Source organism: Armigeres subalbatus, chromosome 3, assembly GCF_024139115.2.
Source record: "Armigeres subalbatus isolate Guangzhou_Male chromosome 3, GZ_Asu_2, whole genome shotgun sequence".
NCBI lineage: Eukaryota > Metazoa > Arthropoda > Insecta > Diptera > Culicidae > Armigeres > Armigeres subalbatus.
This window is the reverse complement of record NC_085141.1, coordinates 267,222,212-267,234,816: the sequence shown is the minus strand read 5'-3', so window position 1 is coordinate 267,234,816 and position 12,605 is coordinate 267,222,212. Positions and strand designations below refer to the sequence as shown.

General features: G+C 44.1%; 1 protein-coding gene across 1 annotated transcript in view; it reads left to right on the top strand.

Annotated features, from left to right (window-relative positions):
* Positions 1–502: 502 nt before the first annotated feature.
* Positions 503–12,605, top strand: part of LOC134222451 (2-Hydroxyacid oxidase 1-like) — a 28,135-nt gene continuing 16,032 nt past the window's right edge. The window contains 1 exon segment of the mRNA XM_062701595.1: positions 503–1,379. Within this exon segment, the coding sequence (XP_062557579.1) occupies positions 549–1,379 (831 nt within the window). The 5' untranslated portion in view covers positions 503–548.

The following is a 12,605-nucleotide window of genomic DNA, read 5'->3' as shown; positions in this document are numbered from 1 at the left end:
TCTACAGAGTTCTTTGAAAGTAATATCCCATTATCCACTGCTCTAGGAAGCTCTATTTATTGAATTGGTATGTTTCACGGATCCAACGGAATAATTTTACAATCCGAAAAATAAAAGATTTAACTGCGAACACTACGTAGCTTAAGTAGTGTCGCACATCCCTTCAGAGCTGATACTTGACACAATGATACTTGATGCCCTGGGACGTCTTAAATCGGGCCGGGGATTCAATCCAGCCACCTTCAGCATGGACCTGCATTGTAGCTACGAATCTTACCGCACAGCTAAGGAAGGCCCCGACTTTTCTAAAGTATACAATACATAATTTGTTGTACGTTTTTCGCTTTATGTTACCATCAAAATAAGCTTTTTTGCATCATACCATCTTAACTATGTGAATCGTGCCTTTAGTATATCCGTGCCCACCAGAAGTTATATATAGCCGATTAGAATCCTTGTCCCAGGTTTAGTCTCACTTCCATTGCGGTCGACACAGCACCTATGCACTACTAAGTGCACTTACGCGCGCGCACCATCCTACCATCCCAATGTTCGACGCGTTGTTTCGCGGCCGGCGAAATGACCGCCGTGCTCGCGAAATTGCCTGCATTGGCGAGTACGAATCCCGTGCGGCAGAAGTACTGGAGCGGAACGCGCATGACTTCTTCCGCAGCGGTGCCGGTTGTGAGCAGACGATGCGCTTGAACAGATCGTGCTTCGAAAAGATACGGATCAGACCTCGGTGCCTGGCGCGGGTCGGAAATCGCAGTTTAACGGTCAACGCAATGGGATCCACCTTCGCCATGCCGATCGGAATTGGGCCGGTGGCCCTGGCCAAGTTGGCGCACAGCGATGGCGAGAAGGCTTTGGCCCGTGCTGCAAGATCGATGGGGGTGCCGTTTGTGATTAGTGCATTGTCGAGTGTTTCGCTGGAGGATGTGGCGGAAGCTGTACCGAGAAGTCCGAAATGGTTTCAGTTGTTCATATTTAAAGATCGAGAAATGACTGAAAACTTGGTGCGAAGAGCCGAGCGTGCTCGTTACAGGGCCATAGTGGTGACAGTTGATTCGCCGGTAATTGGGCTGAGAAGGGCAGAACTGAAAAACCCTACAAATTTGCCATCCAAAGTAACATTGGCGAACTTTTGCCCCCCTCATAATAATGTGTGCTCGAAGAATTTAACCGAATACGTGAGAAATCAATTTGATCCAACCGTGGGATGGGATTCACTGCGATGGTTATTGAGTATAACCGATCTTCCTGTCATATTGAAGGGTGTTTTGACCCGAGAGGATGCTCTGATGGCTGCCGATTTAGGTGTACAAGGAATTATAGTATCCAATCATGGAGGAAGGCAGCTTGATTGTGCTCCAGCAACGGTATGTAGATTCGGGGAGCTGAATGTCATATATGAATCATTTGGCGCGATAAATTGAGGTGCTATCAATATGGGCGAGTAGTTATTTAAGTATATGTGATAGTATCAGAAGGAGTTTAAATGTGTAAATGTTTAAATGTTTGCGGTTTCAGGCAGTTAAAAATTCAAAGAAGATCGGAAAATTGATTTATTTATTTATTACCACCGGCTAGAAAGTATTAACAATTATTCTAGTTTTAGGCTAATGTGTATTATCCTTAACCTAAAGCCCTAATCCATATTTTAACCTTATGTTTGGATATATTAAATCATGACATGACTGTGAACCAAACAGAGACATTTATCGAATGTGTTGTTGAATTGTTGAAATTCCCTGGGCTATGGATTATAATTCTTCAGGAGACGCATATGGTGGAAATCATTCCGTGTTACAGTCGGTCTCGTGGGGATGTAATGCCAATAAGAAGAAGAGTCGGTCTCGTGGGTAATTGAAGTTCAGGCAAAGAAATTTGTTTTAAACATCTTCAACATGATCTTCAGTAGCTTTATGGTGATTGAGTAATGCAGAGTGGTTCATCGGCATGGTTTTGCTTCGGGAGCATGTAATCCTTTGGTGGTAGGATTGTACGAACTGGGCTTAATTGGAACGCATCTAGTACCGTAGATGGAATAAAGCTGTGTAAATTTGAAAATTACATTGTTCGTAACGGGTGGCAACTAAAAAGTTGGAATGAAAAGAATGGCTCGGGATAAAAAATACAAAGAAGTACAGTTCAATCTGATATATGTTATACAAAGAGTTGTCTTTAGTCTCCAAACTTAGACTAATGAATATTGGCATATGGTCCGTGGTTCGCTTCGTGGCTTTGGCCTTACAATTACAAGACTGCAAACGACATTTTCAAGAAACTCATCGTCGAGATGAAACCGGGCGGTTTATCGTTCAATTGCCTTTGAAAAAGGATGTTGCTGAGTTAAGTGGTTCCCGTTCGATGGCTCTTAAAAGATTTTACATTCTGGAAAGCAGACTCGAACAAGATCCTGAGTTGAAACGACAGTATGCCGAGTTTATGGAAGACTACGAGCGGCTCGGCCACTGTGAAGAGATTAAGGAAGGCGATGATCCCGAAGGTGTTATTTGGTACCTGCCACATCACGCCATCTTACGTCCGTCGAATACCACCACTAAATGCCGAGTGGTATTTGATGCATCCGCTAAAGTGAAGGGCTTATCATTAAATGACATCATGATTATAGGATCTTTTAATCAGTGTAAATTGGACGAGACGTAGCAAAAATGTATCGTCAGGTGATTCTGGAGAAGGAACATAGGCGTCTGCAAAGAATATTCTTTCGCCTGAATCCATCGGACCCGCTTAGAGTGTTGGAGTTAAAAACTGTTACGTATGGTACAGCTTCGGCACCATTCCTTGCAACCGGAGTGATGCTACAGTTGGCACAAATATCCACTTGCGGCAGAAATCGTAAAACGTTGCTTTTACGTGGATAACGTGTGTGTGTGTGTGTGTGTGTGTGTGTGTGTGTGTGTGTTTTTTTTTTTTTTAGTAGGGTTAAAGGCCATCAAAAATCTGCGCGACAGACACCTCGAGCATCCACACTATGCTCGAAGGCGAACAGGGATGGGCTCCTCCCGACCTGCTAAAAATGTGTCTCCCGGATAAACCGGGTCCCTTATCCTCCTTGCCTCGATCCCCCCGGGACCACTGGATGCTGCGACTACTTCGGGTCTGTGCTCATGCACTTCTTCTAAAATTCCGGCCCCTAGCTTAGGCTAGTTCGCCGACTGGCTTGCTGAGATCCACTGCTACGTTGTCTCGATCCCTCGGCGGTCGTGCCGCAAACTTCCTCACTCGAATCCTCCTCCTGACTTCCCCGGCGTCGAGGGTGGTCCACCAGTTCCGGTGAAGGAAACTTCCGCACTGATGGTGCCCTGACTACCGGCGGCTATCGCAGGACGCTTTCGCGCGCATTGCGCCGACTTCGTCTTCGGGTTGCAGAGGTGGTCCGACAGTTCCGGTGGTGGATAACGTCCGCACTGGCGGTGCCCTACATACCCGAAGCACTTCCTTCTTCTTTCTTCTTTCTTCAGCAGGTTGACTGATCGAGTGCCGAAGTCGGTCCGACGATTCCGGTTGTGCAGATATTGGCGGAAACAACCGTGTCCGGATAGGAACTGAGTGAGGTGAAAGTTCACCTCTCCATGCTCCCTGTTCACCCACGTCGACACATTGGGGATGAGCCGGTGGGTCCACCTTCCATTGTCTGCATTGTCCCACTCCTGCTGCCACTTCACCATTGAGTCCAGTCTCATCGTCTCCCTCACATTTCTGGTACCTCTCCGTTGGTAGCACTCGATATCCTCTGCTAAGGTTATGCAGATTGGAATCATCCCTGCGATAACGCAAACTGCCTCTGACGAAATTGTTCGGTACGCACTCGCCACTCGAATGGCCATTAGACGAAACACGCTATTCAACTTCCTGCGATTACGTTTCGTCTTGAGCGCAGCTCCCCAGGCTGGAACGCCGTACCTAAGTATTGAGGATGATACGGTCGCCAGAAGACGCCTACAGCTGCCTCTCGGTCCGCCAACGTTCGGCATGATCCGAGCAAGCGCACTGACCATCTTTGCCGCCTTCTCGCAGGAATAGTCGACATGGGTGTTGAAATTCAAACGGTCGTCGATCATCACTCCTAGATGTCTCAAAGCCCGCACGGACGGTATGTCGTGCTCTCCGACGATAATCTGCATTCGCTGTATGATTCGGCAGTTGCTGACCAGCATCACTTCCGTTTTGTGGTGAGCAAGCTGCAGCTTGACCCCATACATCCAGTTTTCAACTGCGTCGGTCGTCTCCGCCACCAGCATATCTACCTCTTCCAGCGACTCTCCGGTTATCGTTAGAACGACATCATCCGCGAATCCGAAGATCTGCACGCCTTCGGGCAACTTCAGCTTTAGCACTCCGTTGTACATAACATTCCACAGCATTGGGCCAAGTATGGAGCCTTGCGGAACACCCGCCGTAACCCTAATCGACTTCTGCCCCGAGTTCGTATCGTAGACCAGAATCCGGTTTTCGAAGTAGCTCTTAAGGATTCTACACAAATAGCCAGGAACCCGCATTCCATGCAGCGCTACGGCGATGGCCTCCCAGCTGGCACTGTTGAACGCGTTTTTGACGTCAATTGTTACTACGGCGCAGAACCGATTGCCGCACCTCTTTTCTTGGATGCTTTCTGCAACTTCAACGACCGCCTTAATTGCATCCACCGTCGATCTGCCTTTCGGAATCCAAACTGCTTCTCCGACAAGCCGATCTCACCCTCCGTGAACTGCGTCAGCCTGTTAAGGATAATCCTTTCCAGAAGCTTCCCAGTGTATCCAGCAGGCATATGGGCCTATACGAAGCTGGACTCCCCAACGGTTTTCCTGGTTTCGGCAGTAACACCAGTTTCTGAATCTTCCACTTATTCGGAAAGTAACCATCTGCTAGGCATTTCTGCAGCACCCTCCTGAACAAATCTGGAAACGCCAGTATCGCAGTTTTAAAGCCACGTTTGGAATTCCATCCGACCCGGAGCTTTCTTCTTCTTCAGACCTTTCGCCACTGATGACAGCTCGTCGTTGGAGACTTGCATACCTGCAATGGTGACACGGTCTTCATCTTCGTACGGTGCAGGCGGCCACATCGTAGAATCATGTTGCGGGAAAAGACCGTCCACGATGATCTTCAGCTTGTCCGGACACATCTCCGTTGGCGTCGCTGGACCCTTGATTTTCGTTATTGCCACCCGATAAGCATTGCCCCAAGGATCAGCGTCAGCTTCTTGGCACAACTGCTTGAAGCAGTTGGACTTGCTGACTTTGATCTCCCGTTTGAAAGCCGCTCTAGCTTCCCGGAAAACTATCTTACGTTCTTCTCTTACCGTTTCAGACCTTGCCCTCTGAAAACGTCTCCTGGCCCTGAGACAGGCAGCACGAAGATTGGCAAGAGATTCGTTCCACCAGTAATTTGGGCGTCGGCTGTCTAATGGCTCCAGTTTTCTTGGCATCGACGCATCGCAAGCCCTCGCTAACGTTTCCGTCAGTTCATCTGCTTCCAGATTTATTGCGCCGCTGTCAACTCGAAGTGCTTCGATGAAAAGCTCCTTGTCAAACCCATATATCGCGAGTTTCCAAACTATTTGTCATTTTATCTTAACGACATTGTTCTAAAATTGTGTTTATCTCTTCACTGTGGATCCACAGAAGGGCACTAAATATATTTTGTTGGTAAAAGTTGGAAATTTAAGGGATTTTGGGGTCAAATAAGCATCAAAGTGCATTTTATGTGCAATTTTCATGTATTCTGTAAAAAATAGTAATATTTACAGATAAGTGTTGATATTATTGTCTCAAAGTGTTGAACAGATATTGACAAACGTTTGCCGAACAAAAATTAATGAAATAAATCGTTGCACAAATGTTTTATTTGGTTATTTATTGAGTAAAAAATGATTCTTAAAAACTTTTGAATAGCACCGATGCCAAACATTTCCAAACCATACCCGATCGCACAACTAGACAAGAATAGTCATATGTTATGAGTCTTGATGTGATTATAGATAGGAGGTGATGGGAGATACACTTTTTTTTACCTTTTTGCCCAAATTCCCCTATGAAGCAATATAACTCAATGATTTTGAGCAAGGAAATGATGTAGTATTGTTAATTTAATTGATATTTTCCAATGTTATAATTAAAATAACAAATAATCATATAATTCATTAAAAATATTGAATTATAGGGGATTTAGGGGTCATACAGCTCATTCAATGTAATTTTTTATTCAAAATAGCATAACATTTTTCACAGACGATGCACATAGAAGATAAAGGGCTTATTCGAGAGGGAGTTTTCCAAGAAATTCAGTGAGACATCTTTTATAGACGTGAGACACTTCTGTATGTAGTTATTAAGCTAGTTTTGCCCCAATGTCCCATACATCACAGTTTATCAAATTTTTCGTGCTTTTATCTTCCATGTATTGTACTAAAGATGTGTTCTCCTCTCCATTATAGATCAATATAAAAGCACTATACATGCTTTGTTGGTAAAAGTTGAAAATTTAAAGGATTTTGGGGTCAAATAAATATTAAATTGCACTTTACGTGAATTTTTCATTTTTCAATTACTAATGTAGTAAATCATTTCGCAACTGTTTTGTTTTGTGATTTATTGGGTAAACCCCGATTTTTTAAATGCCATACCAAACCATACCCGTTTGCACAACTAGATAACAACTAGATTTTTAAATACATAATTAATTAATTTTTTCACTTATTTGTCCCAAAATGCCTTATAAATGTATTTTAATGTAATATATTGATATTTGTTTTTTTTATGGTATCAATTTCTGTTTAAAAAAATGTATGATTATAATATTAACTATTATCTGTAAATATCTGAATAATCAATAGGCTATAGATTTCGCCAAAATTGACCATATGTAGAGCTACATCAATGCTTACAAGTTTTTAAATCACCGTAAATTAACCCTAAATGATCATTCGACGTAATATAGTGCAAATGACTTTTTGGGTATTATTATTTTTTACAGAGTACATGAAAAATTCACATAGATGCAGTTTGATGATTATTTGACTCCAAAATCCCTTAAATTTACAACTTTTTCCAACAGAATATGTATAGTGCTTTTCTATTGATCTATAATGAAGAGGAGAACACATCTTTAGTACAATACTTGGAAGATAAAAGCACGAAGAATTTGATAAACTGTGATGTATGGGACATTGGGGCAAAACTAGCTTAATAACTACATACAGAAGTGTCTCACGTCTATAAAAGATGTCTCACTGAATTTCTTGGAAAACTCCCTCCTGAATAAGCCCTTTATCTCCTATGTTCGTCGTCTGTGAAAAATGTTATGCTATTTTGAATAAAAAATTACATTGAATGAGCTGTATGACCCCTAAATCCCCTATAATTCAATATTTTAATGAATTATATGATTATTTGTTATTTTAATTATATCATTGGAAAACATCAATTAAATTAACAATACTACATCATTTCCTTGCTCAAAATCATTGAGTTATATTGCTTCATAGGGAATTTGGGCAAAAGGTAAAAAAGTGTATCTCCCATCACCTCCTATCTATGATCAAATCAAGACTCATAACATATGACTATTCTTGTCTAGTTGTGCGATCGGGTATGGTTTGGAAATGTTTGGCATCGGTGCTATTCAAAAGTTTTTAAAAATCGTTTTTTACTCAATAAATAACCAAATAAAACATTTGTGCAACGATTTATTTCATTAATTTTTGTTCGGCAAACGTTTGTCAATATCTGTTCAACACTTTGAGACAATAATATCAACACTTATCTGTAAATATTACTATTTTTCACAGAATACATGAAAATTGCACATAAAATGCACTTTAATGCTTATTTGACCCCAAAATCCCTTAAATTTCCAACTTTTACCAACAAAATATATTTAGTGCGCTTCTGTGGATCCACAGTGAAAAGATAAACACAATTTTAGAACAATGTCTTAAAGATAAAATGACAAATAGTTTGGAAACTCGCGATATATGGGGCATTAGGGCAAAACGAGCTCGATAACTACATACAGAAGCGTTCCACGTCCATGAAACAGCACTCACTGAATTCTTTGCAAAATTCCCTTTCGAATAAGCTCTTGATCTCTTCTGTAAGTTGTTCGTGAAGAAAGTTATCATTTTTTTCCACCTTTGGAATCGAATTTCCCCATTGTACGATGGGTCCACCTACCGTTCTGTGCATTATCCCACTGCTGTTGCCATCTACTTATCGTTTCAGTTCTTTTTCTATTTCGAACACCTCTGACGCCTCGATCTACAAAGCATTCGCTATCCTCCTCTAGTAACAGAACAATTGGAATCATACCTGCTATCACGCATGCAGCTTCCGACGATATTGTTCGATAAGCACTCGTGACCCTCATGGCCATTAGTCTGTACGTACTGCTTAATCGAAGTCTGTTCCTCTGCGTCTTCAACGCTGTTATCCAGACAGGGCTCGCGTATCGCAGGATGGACGTGGACACACTTGCAAGCAGCTGTCTCTTACTACTGGTTATAGCTCAATTGTTCGTCATGATCCTTGAGAGTGACTTGATGACCTTTGATGCCTTCTCGCAAGCATATTCCACATGACTATTAAAACTAAGCCTATCGTCGATAATTACACCTAAGTGTTTCACCGATCGCTTCGAATCAATAGTGCACTCTCCGACTGTGATACAAACCTGCTTTACTGTTTTGCAGTTGCTTATTAACACCATTTCGGTTTTGCTATGGGCTATTGCCAGCTTCTTCTCAAGCATCCATCTTTCCACTGTTGCAACGGCTTCTGTTGCAAGGATTTCTATCTCATCCTGTGACTCGCCCTTTACAAGCAGCTCAATGTCGTCAGCAAACCCGACGATCCTTACTCCGCTGGGAAGAGCTAGCTTCAAAACCCCATCATACATAGCGTTCCAGAGCGTCGGACCAAGTATGGACCCCTGTGGAACACCTGATGTAACCGATTTCCACTTTTGGCCTTCACTGGTATCGTAGATAAGTGTCCGGTTTTCGAAATAACTTTTAAGCATTCTGCACAGATAGTCAGGTACCTTCAATTCGTGTAGCGATTTAGCAATTGCTACCCAACTTGCACTGTTGAAAGCGTTTCTTACGTCGATTGTGACGATGGCGCAATAACGTTTTCCTCGTCTCTTCGTTGTTCTTGCTTCTTCAGCTGTGTCAACGACGACTTTAATGGCATCGACCGTCGACTTGCCTTTTCTGAATCCAAATTGCATATTCGATAGCCCTTGTTCGCACTCCGTGAAGGTGGACAGCCTGTTGAGAATAACTCGCTCCAAAAGCTTTCCGATGGTGTCCAGCAGGCAAATAGGCCTGTAAGAACTTGGATCTCCCAGTGGTTTGCCCGGTTTTGGAAGCAATATAAGCTTTTGTCTCTTCCACTGCGGCGGAAATATTCCATCATCCAAGCATTTCTGTAACGACGTCCTGAATATGGTGGGGTTCGCCGCTATTGCTGCTTTCAGCGCTACATTGGGAATCCCATCTGGACCACATGCTTTCTTCGTCTTCAACGTTTGGGCAACCGCCAAAAGCTCCTCGTTAGTAATCGATATCCTTACTTCATCTTCTTGGTAGTCTGGCGTTGGAGGCCAGACAGTTGGGTCGTGTTGCGGGAATAACCCCTCGACGATAGCTTCCAGTTTTTTTGGACACATTTCGGAAGGCAGTACTGGACCTCTAACTCTTGCCATAGCGACTTTATATGCACCTCCCCATGGATCTGCATTTGCTTCTTGGCAAAGCTCCTTGAAGCACTCTTTTTTGCGCAAGTATATTTCTTTCTTCAAAGCGGCTTTAGCGGCTCTGAAAATTATATTACGCTCTTCTCTAACGTCAACGTTTCTTGCTCTTTGCATTCTTCTCCTTGCCTTAAGGCATTTAGCACGGAGAGTACCAATAGTTTCAGTCCACCAGTACACTGGTCGACGTCTATGCTTCGGCTCCACTTTCCGTGGCATCGTGGTATCGCATGCGCGTACCATCATATCCGTTAGATCCTGTGGACTAAGAATCAAGGCCGGATTTTCCCTTTGGAGTGCTTCGACAAAGAGTTCTTTGCTGAACAATTTTGTCTGCCACTTTCGCTCTTGTGGGCCTCTTCCACGTTGCCGGTTTACGATGTGTGGGCCTATAGTATACCTGACTGCTTGGTGGTCACTATAAGTGAACCCTTCACACACTCTCCAGTTCATGCCGGCTGTCAACCCTGGGCTGCAAAAAGTAACGTCAATGACTGATTCTCGACCGTCCCTGCGAAAAGTACTAGTTGAACCTTCATTAGCGATTTCTACGTTGAGCCTTGCCAGTAGGCTACGCCCCCGTGGATTGGTGGAACGACTACCCCATTCAACTGCCCAGGCATTAAAGTCGCCGGCTATGACAACAGGTCTCCGATCAGTTATATCGTTTGTTAGCTTGTCCAACATCTGGTTAAACTGCTCTATCGTCCATCTAGGAGGTGCGTAGCAACTGCATATAAAGACGTCTTTTATTTTGACTATAACGAAACCTTCATTTGAATGAGACACAATTTCTTGGACAGGGTATTTTCCTGTCGTCCATATTGCTGCTGTTTTGGTACTATCGGCGATCCAATTACCGTTTCCAGGGGGGATACGATACGGCTCTGCGATAATAGCTACATCACACTTCATCTCCGTTACAGATTGCCACAACAGTTGTTGTGCCACCTCACAGTGATTGAGGTTTATTTGTGTTACCTCCACCTCGATTTCGCAGCCGACGCTTGTTTAAAAGCCGGACATTTCGGGCCTCCTGTAACATGATCATTGCTATCCTCACTCGCACAAATAAGGCATTTTGCTGGCTTCTTACAGTCTCGCGCAATGTGATCAGACTCTCCACACCTCCTGCACAAGCTACTTCGATCTGGTCCCTTACAATTCCATGACAGATGACCGAATTCAAAGCATCTGAAGCACACTGTCGGTTGCTGATGAATACTCAGCGGGCAAACCGACCAGCCAACTTTGATTTTACCGATAGCCAGTGCTTTGTTCGCTGCTTCTACTGGAAGCTTCATCGTCGCTATTTGCGTCCCCATAGGACCCCTCCTTAACCGAACCGTCAAATCAATATCTCCCAGATCGCATTGCTCTCTTAGGGCTGTAACCAGATCGTCATCTGTTGTGACTTCGTCCAAGTCTTTACATTGGACAAGTACTTCCGAACTCAATGCTCTCACCTTCACTTCACTACCCAAGACTTCTTCAGTGAGCTCTTTGTAGCGAGAACTCTTGATTGTCGAGCCTTCTTTGAAAACAAACATCATTTCACCGTTTCGTGTGCGCCGGACCTTCTGTACTTCCGAGCCTAGCTCCTTAAGTTTTGGGTCTGTTCGCATGGTCTTCAAGACCTCAATATACTTCTCGTCGCTTGTTTTCACAACAAGAGCTTCGCCTTTCTTCTTCCCTCGGATTGGTCTGGTGTGCTGATTTCTGTCCGTTCGACTTTTTTGTACTTTCTTATTGTGCACCACTTGCCATGGGGTGCTTCTTCTTCCGGCTTCTGCGCTTGTCAATGCTGCGCTAGTGTCAACAGGGATTTTGTGTTTTTTTGATCCACCCGGTCTTGTTTCTTCAGGTGAGGATCTGGGCCTTTTGGGAGTGAAACTGTCAGTTTTCGCAGCTTTCACTCGTAGCTTCTGCTCTTTGCTCGATACTTTGTCTTGCGTTAGTTGTTGTGGCGTAACTGTTGTTGATGTAGTTGGGGCATTTTTGAGCGCATCTAGTTCACGCTCGATTAGCTCAACTCGCTGCATCAGCTTTTCCCAATCTTTGACAGCTGCTCCGAGAATCCCGCGCAGCTTAAGGGCAAACTCCTTGATGTCCTTGTGGACATTGTGCTTCCTGTCGACGAACTCATGGAGCTCGTCCGCCACTTTCTTCGCAGCTTCCACTTTCGTTTTTGTTCGTGCTTGCATTTCATTTGGCGCTTGCTGAGGTGGTGACCTCACAAGGCCACGACTGGCGAATGGATTCGCCGCGCCTTCACTATGGGTGTTTGTTTTGTGTTTGATTGAATTTCCTTCTTCCATGCTATAGGGTCGCAACTCCGAGCCGTTGTCTGCATCCGTATGAAATAGTCGCCTTCATGATCCCATGGTTACCTTTGCAAGCAGTGAGGCCATGCGAGGGTTGACACCACTGCTCTTATAAGCAAGGTGTTCAGAGCCGAATCAGCGTTAATCAGGAATGTGCATCTGAACCTACTTCCACCACCCAAGGTGACGATTGCAGAGCGTTCTGAAGTCCTGCCAAGGTTTTATTGCGACGGGGGGCAACCGTACCATTAGCCTACTCGCCGTTTCGGGGAGGTGTCACCCATCCTTACTAGGGAAGTAGAATGACATGGTTGTCAGCTCGTTAGCTAGTATAAGTGTTTTCCAGGTACGAGTCAGTATATGTAAGACCAGTTTGCCATAATTAGAATCTCACTGGTATCAATTCTAATGTGCCGGTTGGCACTCCCGATGTTGGGCTGAAGTGCTTTGGAAGCGGCACGAGTCGCTTGTACAGGGCTGCTTGTAGACCTGTGGTTTTTT